General features: G+C 43.1%; 1 protein-coding gene across 2 annotated transcripts in view; it reads left to right on the top strand.

Moving 5' to 3' along the window:
- Positions 1 to 16,368, top strand: part of XRCC4 (X-ray repair cross complementing 4) — a 142,788-nt gene extending 126,420 nt beyond the window's left edge. Inside the window, exon 9 of one of the 2 annotated variants that reach the window (XR_008441438.1) lies at positions 15,640 to 15,712. Coding sequence is in view for 1 of the 2 variants with exons in the window: in XM_054004164.1 (XP_053860139.1) it covers positions 15,640 to 15,745 (106 nt within the window). In the remaining variant the exon portion in view is untranslated. Of the gene's footprint in view, positions 1 to 15,639 lie in introns of both variants that reach the window. The other variant, XM_054004164.1, reaches the window with a different exon arrangement.
- Positions 16,369 to 17,939: the final 1,571 nt, after the last annotated feature.

Raw genomic sequence — 17,939 nt, 5'->3', positions numbered from 1 at the left:
CCAAGTGCTGTCTGCAGAGCCTCGTGTGCTTAGTGCCACATGCATCCCCTTGGCTGATTTATTACCCTCACGTTTCGCTCTTGAAGTTTAAATTAAGTCATTATCTTGCGAATGGGGGGGGGGGGGTTCTTTCAGTGTAAAATGTTGTTTCTTCCCTAATGCCTGTGGCTAAACGCACAAGAAATTTAATGGTGGGTTTGACGTAACAGTGAATTCTTTGCAGTGGTTTGACAATCCCTAACAGATCCTGCAGCAGCTTTCATTCACTTAATTGTAAAATCCATTGCAAATACTTTTCATTATCTGGGAAAATATATGCTCTGTGGTTGATTTCCAGGGTTTAAGGCTTTGGGGACAGGAGTTAAATTTTCAAAACTTTTCCTAATTTTTTTTTTCTAATACCCTGAAGAAAATGCTTTGTCTTATTACTTGGCTAATTTCCCTGAAATGTGGAATTGTGGAATGAGGTCTTGTTTAAACAGCTTCAGACTATGTATTGTGCTAATGCAGAAGATTTTAGGAGGAATAAACTGCGTTCCAGTAAAAATACAGCAATAAAATTTGCAACCTACGACTCCCCTTTGATCACTTAGATTCTTTGGGATTTGATTTCCCAGCATTGCAGATTGGGTCAGTAATTGATAGTTCATTGTGCTGCCATATAGTTCATGGGGTTGTTTTTTTTTTTTTGGTTTTGGTATTTTTGGGGTTTTTTTGGGTTTTTGTTTTTGTTTTTTTGGGTTTTTTTGGGTTGGTTTTTTTTTTTTTTTTTTTTTTTTTGTGGGGGGAGTTTTTTGGGGGTTTTTTTGGGTTTGTTTTTTTTTTTTTTTTTTGCAAAACCACAGCAGAGGCACGACTGCCTCCTGGCCAGGGTGAAAGGACTGATTAGGCAACAGGAACTTGGATCCCTGAACTGCTTCTTCATGCTGGGCTCTCACACTCTTGGCAGAGTCTGGAGTTTGTAATCCTGGCTCAGCTGTTTGTGCACAGACAGAGCAGGGCTGTGATGTGGAAAAGCAGCATCAAAGGGGAGGACAGTGCAGGGAGGCAGGAGTGGAGGGCTGTCTGTGGGCTGGAATTAATCCGTGACATGCAGAGGGTAAAAAAGCAAATCAAGCCACAGGAAATAAAACCATCACGATGCCTTTATGGAAAATTAACTAATCCAACCAAGCTACAAGGGCAATCTGTCTTTTTTTCAGTGATAATCCCCTCAATTAAAAATAGGCATTGATTACCATGCCATCAGTGCAATGAGACTCTGCTGGCTGCTCTGAGGAAATAGTTACATCTTTAGAATAAGGGGTGTTTGGTGGTTTTTTGAGTTTTTTTGGGTTTTTTTGTTGACTTTTTGTTTTGGGTTTTTTTGTGGGTTTTGGGGTTTTTTTGTTTTTTTCTTTTTTTTTTTTTTTTCTTTTTTTGGGGGGGTTTTTTTTGGGTTTTTTTGGGGTTTTTTTTGTGTGGAAAATCTGCCACAGTCTCATTAAAGTATTATTCCAAAGAGCTGTAGACAAAGAAATAGCTTATGGTTCAGATCAAATCTGGTAAATCCCAACCTGGAATTACTCATCATTAGCTGTGTTAGTGAGTGTCGTTTTCCAAAATCAATTCTGTCATTTTGGATTATTTTCTCTGCGCTGTATGTCACAAGTGTTTATCTTGACAAAAAGCAAGATACACTGCTCTCTGTTCTAAAATTAACTGTTTGAGTTGAAAAATAGCATGTAAGGATGAATTGCTGTGATAAATGTATGTGAAGTTATTTTTCCATGTCTTTTGTTGAGGTAACTGTAGACCTGTTGGAAATTTCCATTAAACTTGAAGCCATGGGCTGTCCAGACCAGAGGACTTGCCTGAATTAATATTCATTAAATACCCCTTTGACACCCAAGTACAGAGAGAAAGGCATGTTTGATCACTTGGTTTTAAGGGATTCTTTTAGTGAGTTTCTGTCGGCACAGAAATTCAGGCCTAAGTGATCAATGTACAGAAAAAGCTGTCTTTAAGAAAAGGACTTTTTGAGAAAATGCTCTTTCTTCACCTTGCTGTTATTGGTTTAATATTTACCCCCTAGACTGTTTTTAGTGTATTCACCCAGAAACAGGAGTTCAGCTGTGGGACAGAAACTGGAAAAGCTGGAAATAAACACTGTCCTGTCCTAGGACTCTTTGTCAGTTGCCCTCACTCACAAAAGCTCTTCAAAAACAAATCTAAATTGGTGCTCAATACCTGTCTATTTTGCCTGGCAAACATACAAACTAAATGCCTGTCTTTCCATCAAATGTTAGACAAATCCCAAAAACCCAGCTGTATATCTGGTGTGTTTTAAAAGGGAAATATAAATATGTTTTCCTGTGGTGGGGAGGACACCTTTAAAAACTCAAGGTGCAAAGGGGAGTATAGTCTGCATTTCAGGTGGAGTGTGTTGCAATATATAAGTATATGAATATATAAATATTGGGTATAAGGCTTATGCTGAACACACCATTCCATTTTGCAAGCCTTTTTTTTTTTTTTTTTTTTTTCATGTCTCTTCCCAAAACTCTGTGATTTAAGTTCAAGGGAGACCCGATGACTCTCTGGCAATGTGTGTGGTTTAGTCTCTGAAGCAGTCACATCTAAGAGAGACCAGAGCAGCACTGGTGACAGGAACATTGCACAACAAATTTCAGGAAGGGCAGCGGGGGTTGCTAAGCATTTTATCTGTTGGGAGTAGGAAAAATGCTGTATGTGGATGAGTGTAATTAGGTCATTGGTTTATGTGCCCAAAGCCCCAGTTTCTCAACGTTTCTTAGAATTAAGGATGTATATTTAATGTGTGCCTTTGATTTGGCTGAAAAGCATAGCCAGGCAATCCCCTGCTGCCTGTACATAATTGTGTGTATATATTTATGTACAGAGCTTCACAGACATAAATTATTCCAAGGAGGATTGGCAAGAACACCTCCTTCTCCTCCTCCTCAATAGCCCCCCAGTTTCAGATTGCCAGGCTCTGGAGCACCTTTGCTGCTGCAGAACTCCCTGGAATATCTGTCATTTAAGGGACAAGTTCCAGGGGTCTGTGGGCCACAGTTACTTCCTTGGATTTCTTGTGGGGGTGGGATACCCCAGGATGTGGTGACTGCCTGAGCCCAGAGGCTGCAAGGGTGGCCAGGCAGCCACTTAGCAAACTGAATTCAAGATGTGTTGGGGGAAAAAAAAAAAAACAAATCCGTTTGCAAATCTCTTGTTTAAGGCTGCTTTATTTTCCCTTGGATGGTAGGGTTGCAATCTGGCCTTGCAAAATAGCCATTAACACGGCATGCTTTACTTACTTGTGCTTTTTGCATTAACAACAACCTTACCAGGAGTCCCTGTGTGATTTTTCTTGGTGGTGGCACCTCTGGGATGGCAGACTGGGGGGGAAGAACCTGTGCAGCTGTAGCTGGGGAGGGGAACATGCAAGAGGCACAGCCCTGCAGCCCCCAGGTGAGGGGGAGGAGGTGCCTGGGTGTCGGGATCTGTGATATTTGAATGCTCCCAAGATTGTAGAAAGTCTCTGTCTTTCAGCCCCGCTGCCAAAGAAGGAGTCGTAATTCGTCTGTGCTGGTTTTCAAGGCTGTTTATTTCTTCTCATCTAAAATATTTTCTCTCTGACCTGCAGCAGGTCTGTCTGGCAGGACAGCGTGCGGGGCTCTGCCCCTCAGTGGGATGTTACAAACATTATATACTATAAACTACGTGTGCTATATTTACAATAACGTGCCAATATCCATCACCCATGTTGAACAGTGTGTCCCCAGCCTAAACCAATAGAAAAATGCCAACACCACAGTGAAACATGGAGGGCATGAAGAAGAAGAAAAAGGACAAGGCACGCCCAATTTTCCTCCATCTTGCCTCCTTTGAACCCCTTATCTAGAACCCTAAAATTCTACTTTTGCACCCGTGCCACACTAATTACTACTTATATCAAACACTCAGAGCTTGTAATCCATCCTGTAAGATTGAAAACTCTTTTCCATTTCTCAGGGCTCTGTACAGGAGGGTTCCTGACCCCCTGCCAGGGTCCCAGACCTTCCAGGGCAGCCAGAGGGATGCCCTGGATTCCCACACCTGGGGGTCTGGGGAGCACAGATCCCGCTGCAGGACCCCACTGTGGGGCAGGCTGTGACCCCGTGGGGAGCCCAGGCTGGAGCAGGTTTTTGGGAATGTTGTGAGCTCGAGGGGGACCCACACTTTGGGGGAACTCCTGAAGGACTGACCCCATGGGAACAGGACCCACACTGGGGCAGGGGAGGAACGTGAAGAGTCCAAGCCCTGAAGAAGAAGGAGCAGAGCCCACCTGTGATGTCCTTGCCCTCCTCAGCCTGCCACCTTTGATGGGCACTTGGGTATCCAGCCAGGATCAACCCACAGCATTCTTACTTCCACATTGAATTTTTTTTCTTTTTTCTTTCCTTTTTTTTTTTTTTTTTTATCCCCCCCCCCCCAGAAGATTCTCTTCATTTCCTATTGCACAAAGAAGCACTTGTGAACACATCAACTCAAAGCAAAGCCCTCAGCAACTCTGGAGCTCCCTTCTCCATTAAGGGAGTTCACCTTTGGAGAGGGCAGCAATACATCACCCACTGGAGGTTCTGCTGGAGGGTGGTGTACTTAACCTCTTAAAAACCCCATTCCTGCCACCCAAAGCTGCCTGTGCTGCTCCTGGCTGGGCTCCAGCTTCTCCCAGTTTGGACCCACACTGGGTCCTGCCAGGGAGGTGCTGTGCTGCTGCTCCTGTCGGTGCAGAAATTGGGGTTTGCCACCAAGACGTGCCAGACAGTGAGGGTGGGAGCAATAAATGAAACGCACCAAGGGGCACGGTGGGAGAATGGGTGTTTTTGGCACTGTTTTGGGACAGGCAGCCCAGGCACACCTGGGCAGTGTGACCAAGGCAAGGAGCAACTTGAGGTGTGGTGTGACACCTGCACACCCCTCCCCAGCCACCACCTTCACCCTGCCAGTAGCAGCCTCTCCAGAAATGGGATTTTTGTCCAAACTTGAGTTGCTCTGCGTGGTCCTCAGGAGTCCCATGCCTTCCTCTCCCTCACCCAGCTTTGTAACACCTCAATTTTTGATTGTTCTGCAGGTATTTAATCATCATTAAGGCATTTTCAGCAGCACAGTGGTCCATCAGCTTCGAGCTGTGTGGAGAACAGTCAGCCCTGGTGAGGCAGGACAGTGTCTGTGAGGGAATTTGAATCATCTGGGCTTTCTGCTTTGAGGAGAAATGTCTTCAGGTTCATTATTCCCTTTATTGATTTAATTCTAGCTGCTCGCCTCATATCGATCTGGACTGGTCACCAGAGACAGTTTCACTGGAGTTTTTGTCTTTTCAGGCAACTGTTGGAAGGAAAAAACCCACTCCTTTGAATTAAGCATCATCTGCTAGAGAGGTTTTCTAGGAATGTCTGGCTTTATCACCCTCCTGTTGGCTAATTTGCGATTGCTGACACGTAATAGACACACAGAAGTGCTCAAGATGAATGACTCAATGTGATAAAGCAGTAACTTCCCTTCTCCTGCCCCTGCCCCCGAGGCTTCATTCCTTTTTTTTTTTTTTTTTTTTTTAATCCAAACTTCAAAAGGATTTTCCTGGATGTTTATGCTATCCCATTTTTCATCCCCCTGCACAAAAGGCGCACGGCTGGTTTTATCCCCTCTCGTTTTTGACAGCAGCAATGGAGAAATCTTACAAGAAGTATCTCCTTTCATGATTTTCTGCTGTTTAAAGCCTTGGGGAGAGCTGTGTGGTTTTGATAAGCCCCCAGTCCACTTCCAAACCTTCTGAATCCGCTGATTTTTGTAATGCTGGGATCAGGTCTAGGATGCTTAGAGGGAGAGAAGCACCTTACTACATAAATTCTACCTGGGACCATGAGCATTGCTTACTGCTCTGGTTTTGTACAGCTTTAGCAATCAAATAAGAGGTTTTTTTCTCTTTTTATTCTGACTTCCAGCTCTTTCTCCTGCCTGTTGCGCTCTTGCTGTTATCAAGGCTCAGTTAAATGCACCTGATCATCAAGGGCAGGAGTGGTTTAGGTTTGAGCAGCCTCCTTTTCTGTAGGTAGAGAAATCAGAAACATCACCACTGAAATTTCCCTCACCCCCAAAGGGCCTCGAGGCACTTGTTGTATTTTTTTTTCACCAGTAATATCAAACTTATCCTTCACATTTATAATTTTATTGGTGGTTTATGGAGTGTTGTGGTGTTCTGCAGTTAATATGGTCCGTTTCCTTGCATTCTCATCAGAAAACAGTTTATTCTTTTCCCCCTAGGACAGGGAAAGTGGAGGCTCCAAAGAATTATGTTAGGCTTGAAACTCGACATTTTGACAGCACCAAACCCTGGCTGTAATGGCTCCTGCTGGTTCCCACCAGGTTTAGAATGAGCTTCTGTTACTCTTGCCTGAATATTTTATTACAATTAGCAATAGAGGGGATGAAAATGTAGGATGGGTTGGAAACCCAGCTGGTAAATAATTTTAAAAGAGGTGTTGGTTTTTTAACAATAAGTTAAGCTAAGCTCAAAATGAAAATTTGTGCTTCAGGCTGAATTCTGGACTTCCCCCCCCTAATGATACCAGGAATTTTTTTGGTCTGCCAGATTTATTGGGGAAATTTTCAAGCAACCATTTTTATTTATAGTAATGCTTTAAAATAAATTCTAAAGGGTTCTTTGAACAACTAGGTATTTTAAATTTTTTGCATCATTTTGCACTATTTAAACTGCCTATTCCAAACCTGAGATTTTATCTCAGATTTTTATTTTATTTTATTTTGTGATCTGCTCTTTTAGGTGGGAATTTCTGTGTCTTCTTGCTCTTTCACCTTCCTCTCCTCTCTCTCCTTTGCAAAGATATCCATTTCAGACAGAATCAGGATTCAGAGTGCTCAGCCTGTCACAAGCTCAATTAGCAGCAGACAGTGTCTTCCCTGTGCTTTTGGGCCATGAACTGACTATTGATTATAATTTCTTTTCCTCTGGAAAGAAAGCAGTTGAGACATCAGGTGAGGAGGTGCACTTGAAAAATATGCATTACTCTTCCCCTTTTTCCCAGTACCACAGGGTGGATAAAAGCCACGTGGGTTCCCTCTGAGTGGACCTGTTCCCAGTGCCTCAAGATCCAGCTGCAGCTCCATTTCCAGGGCTGTTTCTGGGTTGTTTTACCCAGGCAGCAGCACCTGTTTCATATGTGAACCATGATTATTCTCCTCTGATTGACGCCTGCCTTCTCCTAATAAAGTCCCAGTTGCACGGTGTTCCCTTTTCTCTTAATGCTTTTAATGTAAGATGAAAAATTCCTTTACAGCACTCTGCTGAAACTCAACAGAAAGGCAAACTATCTGAATTTTTCAGTGGTGGTGCAGCACTGGGACCGTTTTCAAGGCTCTCTGTGGATTAAAGCTGTATAATGTTTGTGGTTTGGATGCTGCTTTGAACCAGAGCAGCGCAAGAAAATTTTCTGGACATACTTTAGGGTTTGTGCTAATGTGTCAGAGCTGAAGGTAAAAATCTGGCTTGGGCTGGAGTTGGGGCAGCTCTGTAAATGAAATTACTGTACACTGGTATCTAACCAATTCTGTCACGTTTTCTTTGTATTCTGTGCTTTCTGCTGTGGTTTTTCTGTTCCTGTATATTATGTGTGGGGTGTCTTCAAGACTGGGAAGTTTCCATGGCCTTGACAGGACACAGGGCCACGAAAGAGAAATTCACTGGAAGCTGCTGAACACACCAAAAACAACCTGGGCAAGCTGCTCCAAGGACTGGGAGAGCACCTGGGCGAGGGGCTCTGGGCACAGTTGAGTTGACCCAAGGACAGCTGTTCTCACATTGTGGACAGCTGGGTGGGTCATCCCTTAATTTCCTTTTTTTTCAGCCTGACACAGCATCTTTCCTCCTCACAGGAAGGTGCTGATTCCACCCCAGCATGACCCAAAACCGCTGAGTGGTTTTTTTTTCCCATCTAACACCACGTGTGAAATGGAACCTGCAGGTGTCCATGCAGGTGCTGAGCAGGCTGGAAGGGCACAGGGGCTGTGGGACACCAGTGTCACACCTTCCTGTGTGGGTTGGTGCTCCTGAGGAACCTTGTAGTTCATCCTCAAATTCCTGAGTTTTATCCCAGACCTGCTCTTAATGTCCTGGCTTCAGTGTCTCTGAAAACCCAGAGCCTGAGAAGGAGGCAGAGGGAACCATGAGGTGCATGGGCTCCCTGAAGCTGTGCCTTGGTCTGTGGAGAGGTGGAAATCAGAAATTTCTGTTTAAAATGTCACCTTTTCAGTTCGTGTCTCGCAGCTCCGTGGGTTCTCCTGGTTCCTTTCCCAAAAGGACACGGGTGGCTGGCTGATGCAGAGCCTGGTCACCCTTCTGGGCTCCTCTCCTTTCCACCTTTGGGGGTGATTGGCATCCCAGCTGGAGTGTCACTGGTTTCTGTGATTTTGACCATTTACGGGAACAAAAAGCAGAGCGGCTCGTGGAGAAGAAAACCCCTCATTTTATGGTAATTTCCACAAAAAAAGCACACAGGGTCAGTCCCATTCTTTTGTTTAGCTGGGGTTTTATTGTTTATTTGGAGACGGTGCAACCTTCCTTAAAAATCTCATTCTCCAGACTCTTTTGCAGCTTTTACCCAACAAGTAATGAACTTGTGTGTTTGGTCTGAATACGCTGTGTCCTCTTCTTTTTTTTTTTTTTTCTTTTTTTTTTTTTTTTTTTTTAAATTTTTCCCTTCCTGTGTGTTTGAACAGGTTTCAGCTCTCACAGGTGTCACTGTAGGCGACTGTTTGATCTTAATTATCAAAGCTTTGATCTCATTTCAGAAAAGTATGAATGAATTCAGATCTGTGGCTGGGGAGGGGTCAGGAGGAACACAGGGAGAGGTTGAATGGGAGTTAAGAGGCAGCAGAGAGGAAAGCAGAGTTCTGAGTTCTAAAAACAATTTTGTATTCAACAGAGACCTATTAGAGGGGGGGAAAAAAACCTTGCTGCACTTCATCTGCTCTACCTTAGCTTGTAAATTGATTTATTAAGAGCTCGCTGCAGCTCTGTGTTTCTGAGTGCATCTTGTCATTAGAAAACACCTACATGAGTGATGCATCCACATGCTCTACTGATCTAAAGTGGTTTTCTGCAATAAGCTGATTAAAGTGAATGATCCAAAACCTGCTGAGCAGATCTGTGGATAATAGGTAATCTGGGCAGAAATGAGCTCCTGATGGTGCCCAGGTGTATGTGCACCAATTGTTCATCAGGGAGGAAGAATGTGCTTAATGCAGCCGTAGGAGTTCTTAAAAGGGTCCATGGATTCTCCTTGTAGTGGTTTTGGTTTGGTAATTTAAGATTTTTTTTAATTTTAAAATTTCCCAAAACAAGACCAACCCCACAACACTCCCTCTTTTACCCAGTAATGAATAAAATAACCAACAAACACCCCAGAAAAAAAAAAAAAAAACACAAACAAAAACCCAATTTTCTTCCCATCTTCAACATATATATTTCACAAAAACACACCCAATTTCTTAATAATTCAACAAACTATTAATTATACAAAAACCTTTTCTATTACTTCCCCAAATTCCACCCATATCAAACCACAACACTCCTAAATCAGAGTACCCCAGTCTGGTGCTGAGAGGGAAATTTTCATCATACAGATGCTGAAACTAGTCAGTTTTTTTCTTTCAGAATTCTCTAAATGTTGTTAATTTGTGGAGGGGGTGGTTTCATTCTTCAGCAGGCAGTGCAAAGGGTGGGCCCCAGAGAGCTGGAGGCTGAGTCTGTGGTTCAGGAGGCTCTGCAAGCTCAGACTTAACTTTAAACTACTGTTTTCCTCCAGTTAAATACTCTTTTGTTCTTTGTTTTAGCGCGGCTTTCAGTTGTAGCTGCCATGTGCAGTCACCAGATTTTGGGGTGGAAAACCCCATCCCTCCACGCTCCACCTCGACCCCTCCAGGGATGCAGACAGAGGAACACCAGGACGCACATTCCCGACACAAGAAATCAAACCAGGGGTCTTCATTTGCCCTCTGAGGTCCCCGTGGTCAGCCTGAGGGGTAGGAAAGGGTCGTGGAGACCCTGCAGCCCCAGGATCTGACAGCCTGGAGCAGGATTATGGCACAGTTTTTAGCCAGTTTTGGTGTTACATAAATCAAACGATAAACAGAGCTTAATGACTGTGAGAAATGTCTCCCAGCACTTGCCAGTGGATTTGCAATGCGCTGGATTTATGAAAGGCCTGGACAAAATTCCCAAACAAACCAAGTTTGTTTTTTTGCCTTTTTTTTTTTTTTCCCTTTACTCTGTACTTCTGTAGCTGAGATTAAGAGGTTTGTGTTTTTCCCCCAGTGAAGGCAGTGGTGCTGGTGTGCTCCTCGAAGTGCGTGTGGTGTAGTTTATTTAAGCAGGAAGGGGCTTAAGTGGAAATGAGCCACAGAAATGTGTGCCACTTGTCTAAAACAAACATGGTTTTGGGCTTTTCCCTTGTAAGTGACATCTATTATTACATTTTTTAAGTAGATCTTTGTTAGTGAGCATCTGTAAGCGTGTTTGATCATACGGAAAGATCCAAGGCTGTATTTATATTGCTAAACCAGAATTGTTCTCTTGACATAAGGACCTGCACCAATGCCAGCTGAAGTTAATTGGGAATTTGCAACTCAAAGGATAGAAGTCCCTAAAAAAGTTTCTGGTTTGTAGGACTACATAAATGCAGTGGGTGAATATAAATGTTGAGAACCGATCTAGACCAGTTATTGGAAATTATATCAGATATTAAAAGTTATGTCATAAAGAGAAAAATACGAGCATCTTCTCAATATAGAACATTCGTTTGCTCTTGCTGCAATCAGCGTGTCAATTTACAGGATATTTGAGGGATTCCAAGTTCACTTTCCTCCCTCTGGAGGATTCCAAGGATATGTGAACTAAAAAAAAAAAAACAAAAAAAAAAAACCCCACACAACTTGTACAAGCATCAAACAAAATCATCCCACATTTGATGGTTTCTAGTCCCAGAGGAGGAAAGACATCCCTCGCAGGAGCTGAAGACAAAATTTTAAATTGTCCTGGGTTTTAAAGTTTGGATTTAAGTTGTGCTTCACGGAGGGAATTCCAGGGTTGCCCTCCAGTGCAGGGGTGGTGATGGGTGCAGGTGCAGGTTGGCCTCCAGCCAGAGGAGGAAGCTTATGAAGGAACATTTGATTCCCTGGTTGAACATTAACTTTGTGGTTGCTGCATTGAAGATATTCTTCATTAACTGTGAAATTGAACAAGGTGGTGATGATGATGGTTGTTATTTTTGTTGTTGTCATTGTCTGTCTGGTGACCTCAAAGGAGACTGGACTTGCTGGACACACTGAGCTTAGGGGAATGCCAGGCATGGATGTCTCAGGAATTGTTCTATTCAGCTGTTTCCTCAGTATTTTTCTCTACTTCCTATGAATTTTGTCTCGGGGCCAGGCATGGGCTGGGCTCTGATGATCTCTGACACCACTGCTCTCTTCAGATCGACCCCAAAAAATCTCAGTTTCTTCACTAACTTAGGGAAAAGTCCTTCAACTCTAATTTCAAGTCATGAAGTTGAATGTACCCAGCAAGTTCTCCAAGGCTTGGTGGTTTTTACATTTTGCTGGATTATTTAGAAGTATGTGGGCCTGCTTTCGTATCATTTATAGGAATAAATGCCAGCAAAAGCTATATCTGGAAGCTGAATACTCTTACTACTGCCAAAATGTAAAACATTTTATTTTCTTTTTCCATTCTACATTGAATTAAAAAGAAAAATGCCTCTATAATTTACCTTATGTTATAGTGACTCTTGCGTATTTCTAAGGGGGAATACCATCATATTTTTAATCACATCTAGCTCCCATTCAGCCTATCCACATTTTTAATATTCCTTTTTAAAGAGCTCAGTCTGCACAGAGTGTTCTCAATGCACCACTTCATGTGAGAGGCTTTCCCCCCCCTCCTCCATGACACCATTGCTTTTTCTTTTTATGGTTAACTTTCCTTTTTTTTCCCAGTAGCCACGGGCAGGCAGGATTTCTCCCAGGAGCACTGAGAGCACCACGGGGCATTGGTTATTCAAGGCCAAGATTTTAGCTGCAGGCATGAGTTTTAGTGGGGCTCTGAGGGGCCTCAAAACTTTGAGGTTCCTGTGTTAATTTTGTAATAATTCTCTGTCTACGAGCTGGTGTTGACACCTGTTTTTTATGACACTGAAGAAAGTGTGTATCAGATTTTATCCTCTGTTATTATCTACTCATGGTATTAAGCCTTCATTAAGATTCATGTTTAAATGAAGCAGGGAACCATTAAACCAAGCTGGGGAAGGATGGACACACTGAGAAATTCAGATGGTGAGAGCTGAGATCTCCTCTCTTGGTAAAATGCCAGCTCATGGTTGGAAGCAATTACTTTAATTAATAAAAAATGAGGGAAATAATGCAGCGGTTCAGGGGCACAATCCTGGATTACTCAAGTTTCTTGGGAAACCTTTCCATCCACGTTGTTTTGCGAGGGTTTTTCTCTTTCCAAATCCCATTGCTCAAGGACAAAAGCTTGGGTAGAGTCATAACCACAGTGTGCTGGGCTGGCTCTACAGGCAAAGCAAAGTGCAAGGACGCTTCCTCTTTCCAGAAAATAAAGGGGGTTTTTTTTGGTGCAGCTTCTGCAGAGCCGTGGCCCTGAGTGGCTCTGAGCTCCTGGGCTGTTGGGTGAGGAGAGCCTTGCGTGTCTTCTGCTCCTCAGGACTCCTGCTCAGGTCTGGAAAGAAATATCAAGTCATGAAACCACTTTCTTCCAGATCTGGGGCCAGAATCTCAGCTGGTGTAAGTCAGCAGAGCTGCAGTGACATTATTAGTGCTCCAGTGATTCACACCAGCTGTGGGTCTGGTCTTCTGTCTTAATTTATGGACTAAATGTCAGGAAATATGAAATGATCTCTTATAGTCAGCAGTTCTCCAGATGTGTTAATGGAGTTTAAGTTTACCAAAAGGCAAGACTTCAAAAAGAGATCCAACAGAAGAATAAACTTTCAGGAAGAATGCCTCAGTCCCAGGCTTCTTGGCAAGAGAGGGCTGTGCAGCTCGCTGCAATTGAAAGGAATTAACTCAGTTATGTACCAGGATATGGTGATACAGCCTCTCTGAGACATCCAAAATAACTTCACAGCACAAAGCAGGCTGTTGGCAATTCACTGAGCAGCTGCCATGCGAGTGGGAATCACCAAGTCCTAAAACCAAAACCAAGTTGCTGATGAGCTTTGTGTGAAGAGCCCGATGCCTCCACTCTGCAAGTGGGGTTGGGTTTGTTCAGTGCTGCAGCTTTTGGGGATTTAAATGAGGACCATGTTGTTACAAGGACACAGAAGCTTAATAGTTCTCACTGTGCAGTGCGAAAACTCAACAGTGGCTTGGCTTAAAGATGTGATCTCATGGATGGTGTTGAAAACTGTTATTTTAGCCAGTGAGGATGGAATGGTTGTTGACATTGCTTAAGCCCTGTCAGGCTTCCTTGTCCAAATCAGGAAACTCTGGAACAGCTGAAACCTCACAGCCAACAAATGTGGGGTCTCAGAGGTCTTTTAATTCATTTATGCCTGAATAATATATGACCATATGCTCAAAAAAAAAAAAAAAAAAAAAAAAAAAAAACCAAAAAAAACCAACAAACCATACCTGAAATACCCCGTGGTGGCACAAAGGCCTCCACAGCCTAATTTATTTGCTAATGAGACCTTTCAGAATTAATTTAAATGATCAGGGGGTGGCTCCACACTGTGTGGTTCTCACTGGAGATGGACCCACAGAGGTAAAAGGACAACACACCTTCAGTGACTGAACCTGACAACCCCTCTGCTGGGGCTTGGTGCCTGTGTTTTATTTTTAAATAAGTTGATTTCTAGCCACCAGAGCAGCGTGGGATGCTCTGAGGTCTTTGGTGAAGGGTCCAATTCCTGCAGGTCTGTTTCACAGCTAATCCCAGTGACTTTTGGTGAGGCAAAGTATCTGTTTAGGTGTCACTGCATGCCAAAAGATGCTTGGCAAAAAATTTATTCAGGCCTGAAGAAGAGCATTTTGGAAGGGTTCTCAGAGAAAGGTCGTTAGACTTTCAGAGAAAGTAATTACCATAATCTGAATATAGCAATATTTTTAATTTAGAGGGGTTTTCAGGGCTGGAGTGGCAGAGAGAGTGGTGAGGAAACCCTTCTGAGTTCTGGAGAGAGCTCTCAGGAAGTGGCAGCATCCAAGACTCAGCATTTACTGGGCTTCTGCTGATTGCCCTGGAGCACAGTGGGGATGAAATGGAACTCATTTCCCAGCTCCAGGAAACACGGAATGCTCAGAGCTCTGAGCCTCCAAGGGCTCAGAGCAGCCTGAAGTGGGAGTCATGCAGTGCCTGGGGTCTTAGAGAGCTCATTCCCCTTTGAAATTGCCATGTTTTATGGAGACTTCTTCTCCCTGGAGATTCCTAGGTAGGAGTTATGGAAAAATTTGGTTCTGAAAGTTGCTGATTTTGGCCAACAGTACTGACTTTACCACATGGAGCAGTGGAAGGCAGATGCCTGAATGAGTCTGAAAATTAAGATTTCACTGTATGCCTCATTTCACTGAGTCCTCACAGAGCAGCACTGGAGGGTAGAGCTCTCCACCACTTCTCTCCAGCTCTTCCCATCGTGGGTAACACATGAATTTCCCACCTTCTTGTCACTATTGCAGCAGTGTAATAAACCTGGGCATGAGCCCTCAACTCCAGCCAGCCCCAAATCCTGCAGTACAGCACACCAGGTCTGATCCCTGCTTCCCATTCCCATTCCCATTCCCATTAGCCAGCTCCTGAGCCACGGCTAGGAGGACACATCTTATTTTAAAGGCAGTGACTGATGCTGGAATTCCAGTGACTGATGCTGGTCCATGGAATGCCTTGTCGCTGGAAACTCACACCCCTGATTGATAAATCCCCTCTAAACTCACAGGAAAAAAGGTTTCTCTGCAGGATTCAGGTGTTTTTTGTGGGGTTTTTTTTTCTGTTTTTTGGGGGGTTTTTTTTGTTTTTTTTGGTAGGGTTTTGGGTTTTTTTTGGTTTTTGGTGGTGTTTTTTTTTGTTGTTGTTGTTTTTTGCTTTTTGGGGGGTTTTTTTGTGGATTCAGCCTATATAAGTGTAATTCCTACAGGGATCAGAAGCTGTTGCAAATGCCACTTTTTTTTGTTTGTTTTTGGAAACACAGGATGCATCACCTTCCCAAGGCACCAGGGCAGAGCTGTCTTTACTGGAACCGTGTCCAGGAGAGAGAGCAGAAATAGAGAACACGATCTCTTAGCATGATTTCTGCATCTGTGCTGCTCTTCCCAGCTCTCCATGTGGAAATTGTGGGTGAAATGCTCATTCTTAGGGTGTTTAAAAAACTTCCAGCAGACCAGCTGAGGCGCTGACGTTTATAAACTGAATTTCCTCTGCTTGCTTTGCCACTGCCACCCCAGCGAGTGATTACATCTCACAGAAACCACTTTCCTCTTAGGAAAAAAAAAATTAAAACCAGCCAAAATACATTGGAATTACCTATGTCTGTTTCCAAATTTGTCTCACATCCCTCTGCTTTTTGTTTCCAGGCCTGGCCCGGCCCCGCAGGCGACGTCGGGGCAGCGTTGCCCAGATTGGGATCTGGAAACCCTGGAAAACTCCTGTGAGCCAGAGGACCTCTTCGAGGACATGTAGCCACCTGTGGGCTGGGGAGTGGGGCACTGCTGCTTCCAGCAGGGATAAGTTATAAACTAAAAGGTGTTTTTTGTTTTTTGTTTTTTTTTTTTACAGAGCAAAGCCAAAATCTTTGCTCTGAGGCTCTAAACCCTCCTGCACCACGCTTCTTGCAGACCCTTGGCCTCCCACACCCCATTTGTGGGCACCTAAAAGTTGAGTTTAGCCTCTGTGCAGACCTTTGATCACCTGTACGGGGGAAGGGAGGGCACTGTGGATGTGTTTTTGCATCCTCACAGCCTCTGGCTGTGCTCAGGATCAACCATTTCCCAGGCTCCGGGCGTGAAGTGATTCCAAGCTAGCTCCAAACTGAGCACCTGGGAAGAATGGATAAATCAGCTTTGTTTGAGGTGCAGGTGTGACTTCAGAATGGTCTGTTCTGAGTCAGAGCATACAAGAGAAATGTCCTTTAACTCGAGGGTTCTCTGTGGCACTATGCATTGTAAGGTGCTCTAGCTTTTGGGAGCAAAGTGCTACTGAAGTTGATATTGACTCTATTTTAACTTTCTGTAGAAACCCACAGCGTTTAAAATGGTGATTTTTTTTTTTTTGATAATTCAGCTTTTTCCTTAGGGCAATTTCTTAAAAAAAAAAAAAAAAAAAAAAAGAGAGAGAGAGAGAGAGAGAGAAATAAAATGCATTTGAAAAAAAACAAATAAAATTTGTCTTTATTTGTTAGACATTATGAGTAAAGGTAGTAGTTACCAAAGAGTGAAGAGTGTTAATGTGTTAATGCCTGAGCTTGTCTTGCCCCAAACTGATGCATTCATCTAGATTTCAGGCTTCACCAAAAAGACAAAGTTAACATGCATTTACCTTCCAGTGGTCAAAATGAAGAGCTAAACGTGGACCTCAGGTTTCTGCTTTGCATTTTCAGGAGCCTGAAATCCATTCTTGATTAAGACAGAAGGATCCAGTTCTTTCTGCAGAAGGAATCCCACTGAAGTCAGTCCTTGAAATCTTTTGTACTCTATGGGTTGCAAAGCTCTTGGATAAAATACTTGATATTTTTTGAAGTGGCTCTGGTTCTGCCAGAATTCCACCCTATACTCAATTAAAAGCATCCCTGTCAGTATTTGCAGGCTTCATACAAGAACACAGGGATCTGGGAATATTATATTTAAGCACTCCTCTCTGAAAAAACACAGTCACAGCGTTTCAAATTCACAAAGGGCTTTGGGACAGTGCTATAAATCACACAGCAAAAATAAGAATGGCCAAAATATTTTGCTTGCTAAAAAGGCTTTGTGCCTGGGAAGTGGCAGGGCCACAAAAGAACCATTCATGCACCCATTCATAGGCACAGCCTGATTTAAAATCTTCCAGTGCTGATCTGACAATGCTTTCAGCAAAACCTTGTATATGGTTTCAGTTTTAAAGTGAAAATGTTCCATGACTCAACCCGGAGTGCCAGAGCTTGGCTTGCAGCAGAAAATGGAGCTGAACATCCCACAGAACTCCCCACTTCCAGGAAACAGTTGGGTTTCTAATAGTAAAATGTTGTTGTTGCAAAAAGGAAATGTTACACGCCTTTGGCACGTGCAATGAAGTCCATCAGAGTGTTTGTTCTTTTCTCTCCTTTTTTTTTTTTTTTTGTTTGTCTTGTTTTGTTTTGTTTTGCTTTCCTGTGCTTTTTTGGTTTGGTTTTTTTTTTTTGTTTGTTTTTTGTTTGTTTGTTTGTTTTATTTGTTTTTGGTTCTTTGCTTGGTTGGTTGGGCTTTTTTTGCTTTTGTTTTTTGGGTTTTTTTTTTTTTTTTGCTTGTTTGTTTTTTGTTGTTGCTGGTTTTGGTTTGGTTTGGGGCTTTTTTTTTTGTTTTTGTTTTGGTGGGGTTTTTTGTGATATTTTTTTTTGTTTTTTGGTTTTTTTTTGTTTTTGTTTTTTTCTTTGTTTGTTTGTGCTGGGTTTTTTTTGTTTTGGTTTTTTGTTTTGTTTTGTTTTTTTGTTTTTGGGGTTTTTTTGCGTTGTGTTTTTTTTTTTTTTTTTTTTTTTTTTAAGGTTTGCTGAGTCAGGCCAGGAGCTGAGCAGAAAATTTCGTGGGTGGGGGATGCAGATACACCCCTTGGTGTGCGTGAGCTCAGCTGTGCTGCCTGGCGAGGGCAGCCCTGCTGCAGAGCCAGTTTCCACCCAAACAGCTGAGGCTGTTTGCACACACAG

This window comes from Vidua macroura, chromosome Z (genome assembly GCF_024509145.1).
Source record: "Vidua macroura isolate BioBank_ID:100142 chromosome Z, ASM2450914v1, whole genome shotgun sequence".
NCBI lineage: Eukaryota > Metazoa > Chordata > Aves > Passeriformes > Viduidae > Vidua > Vidua macroura.
Note: the sequence above shows the minus strand (reverse complement) of the source record. Positions and strands in the feature narration are given on the sequence as shown.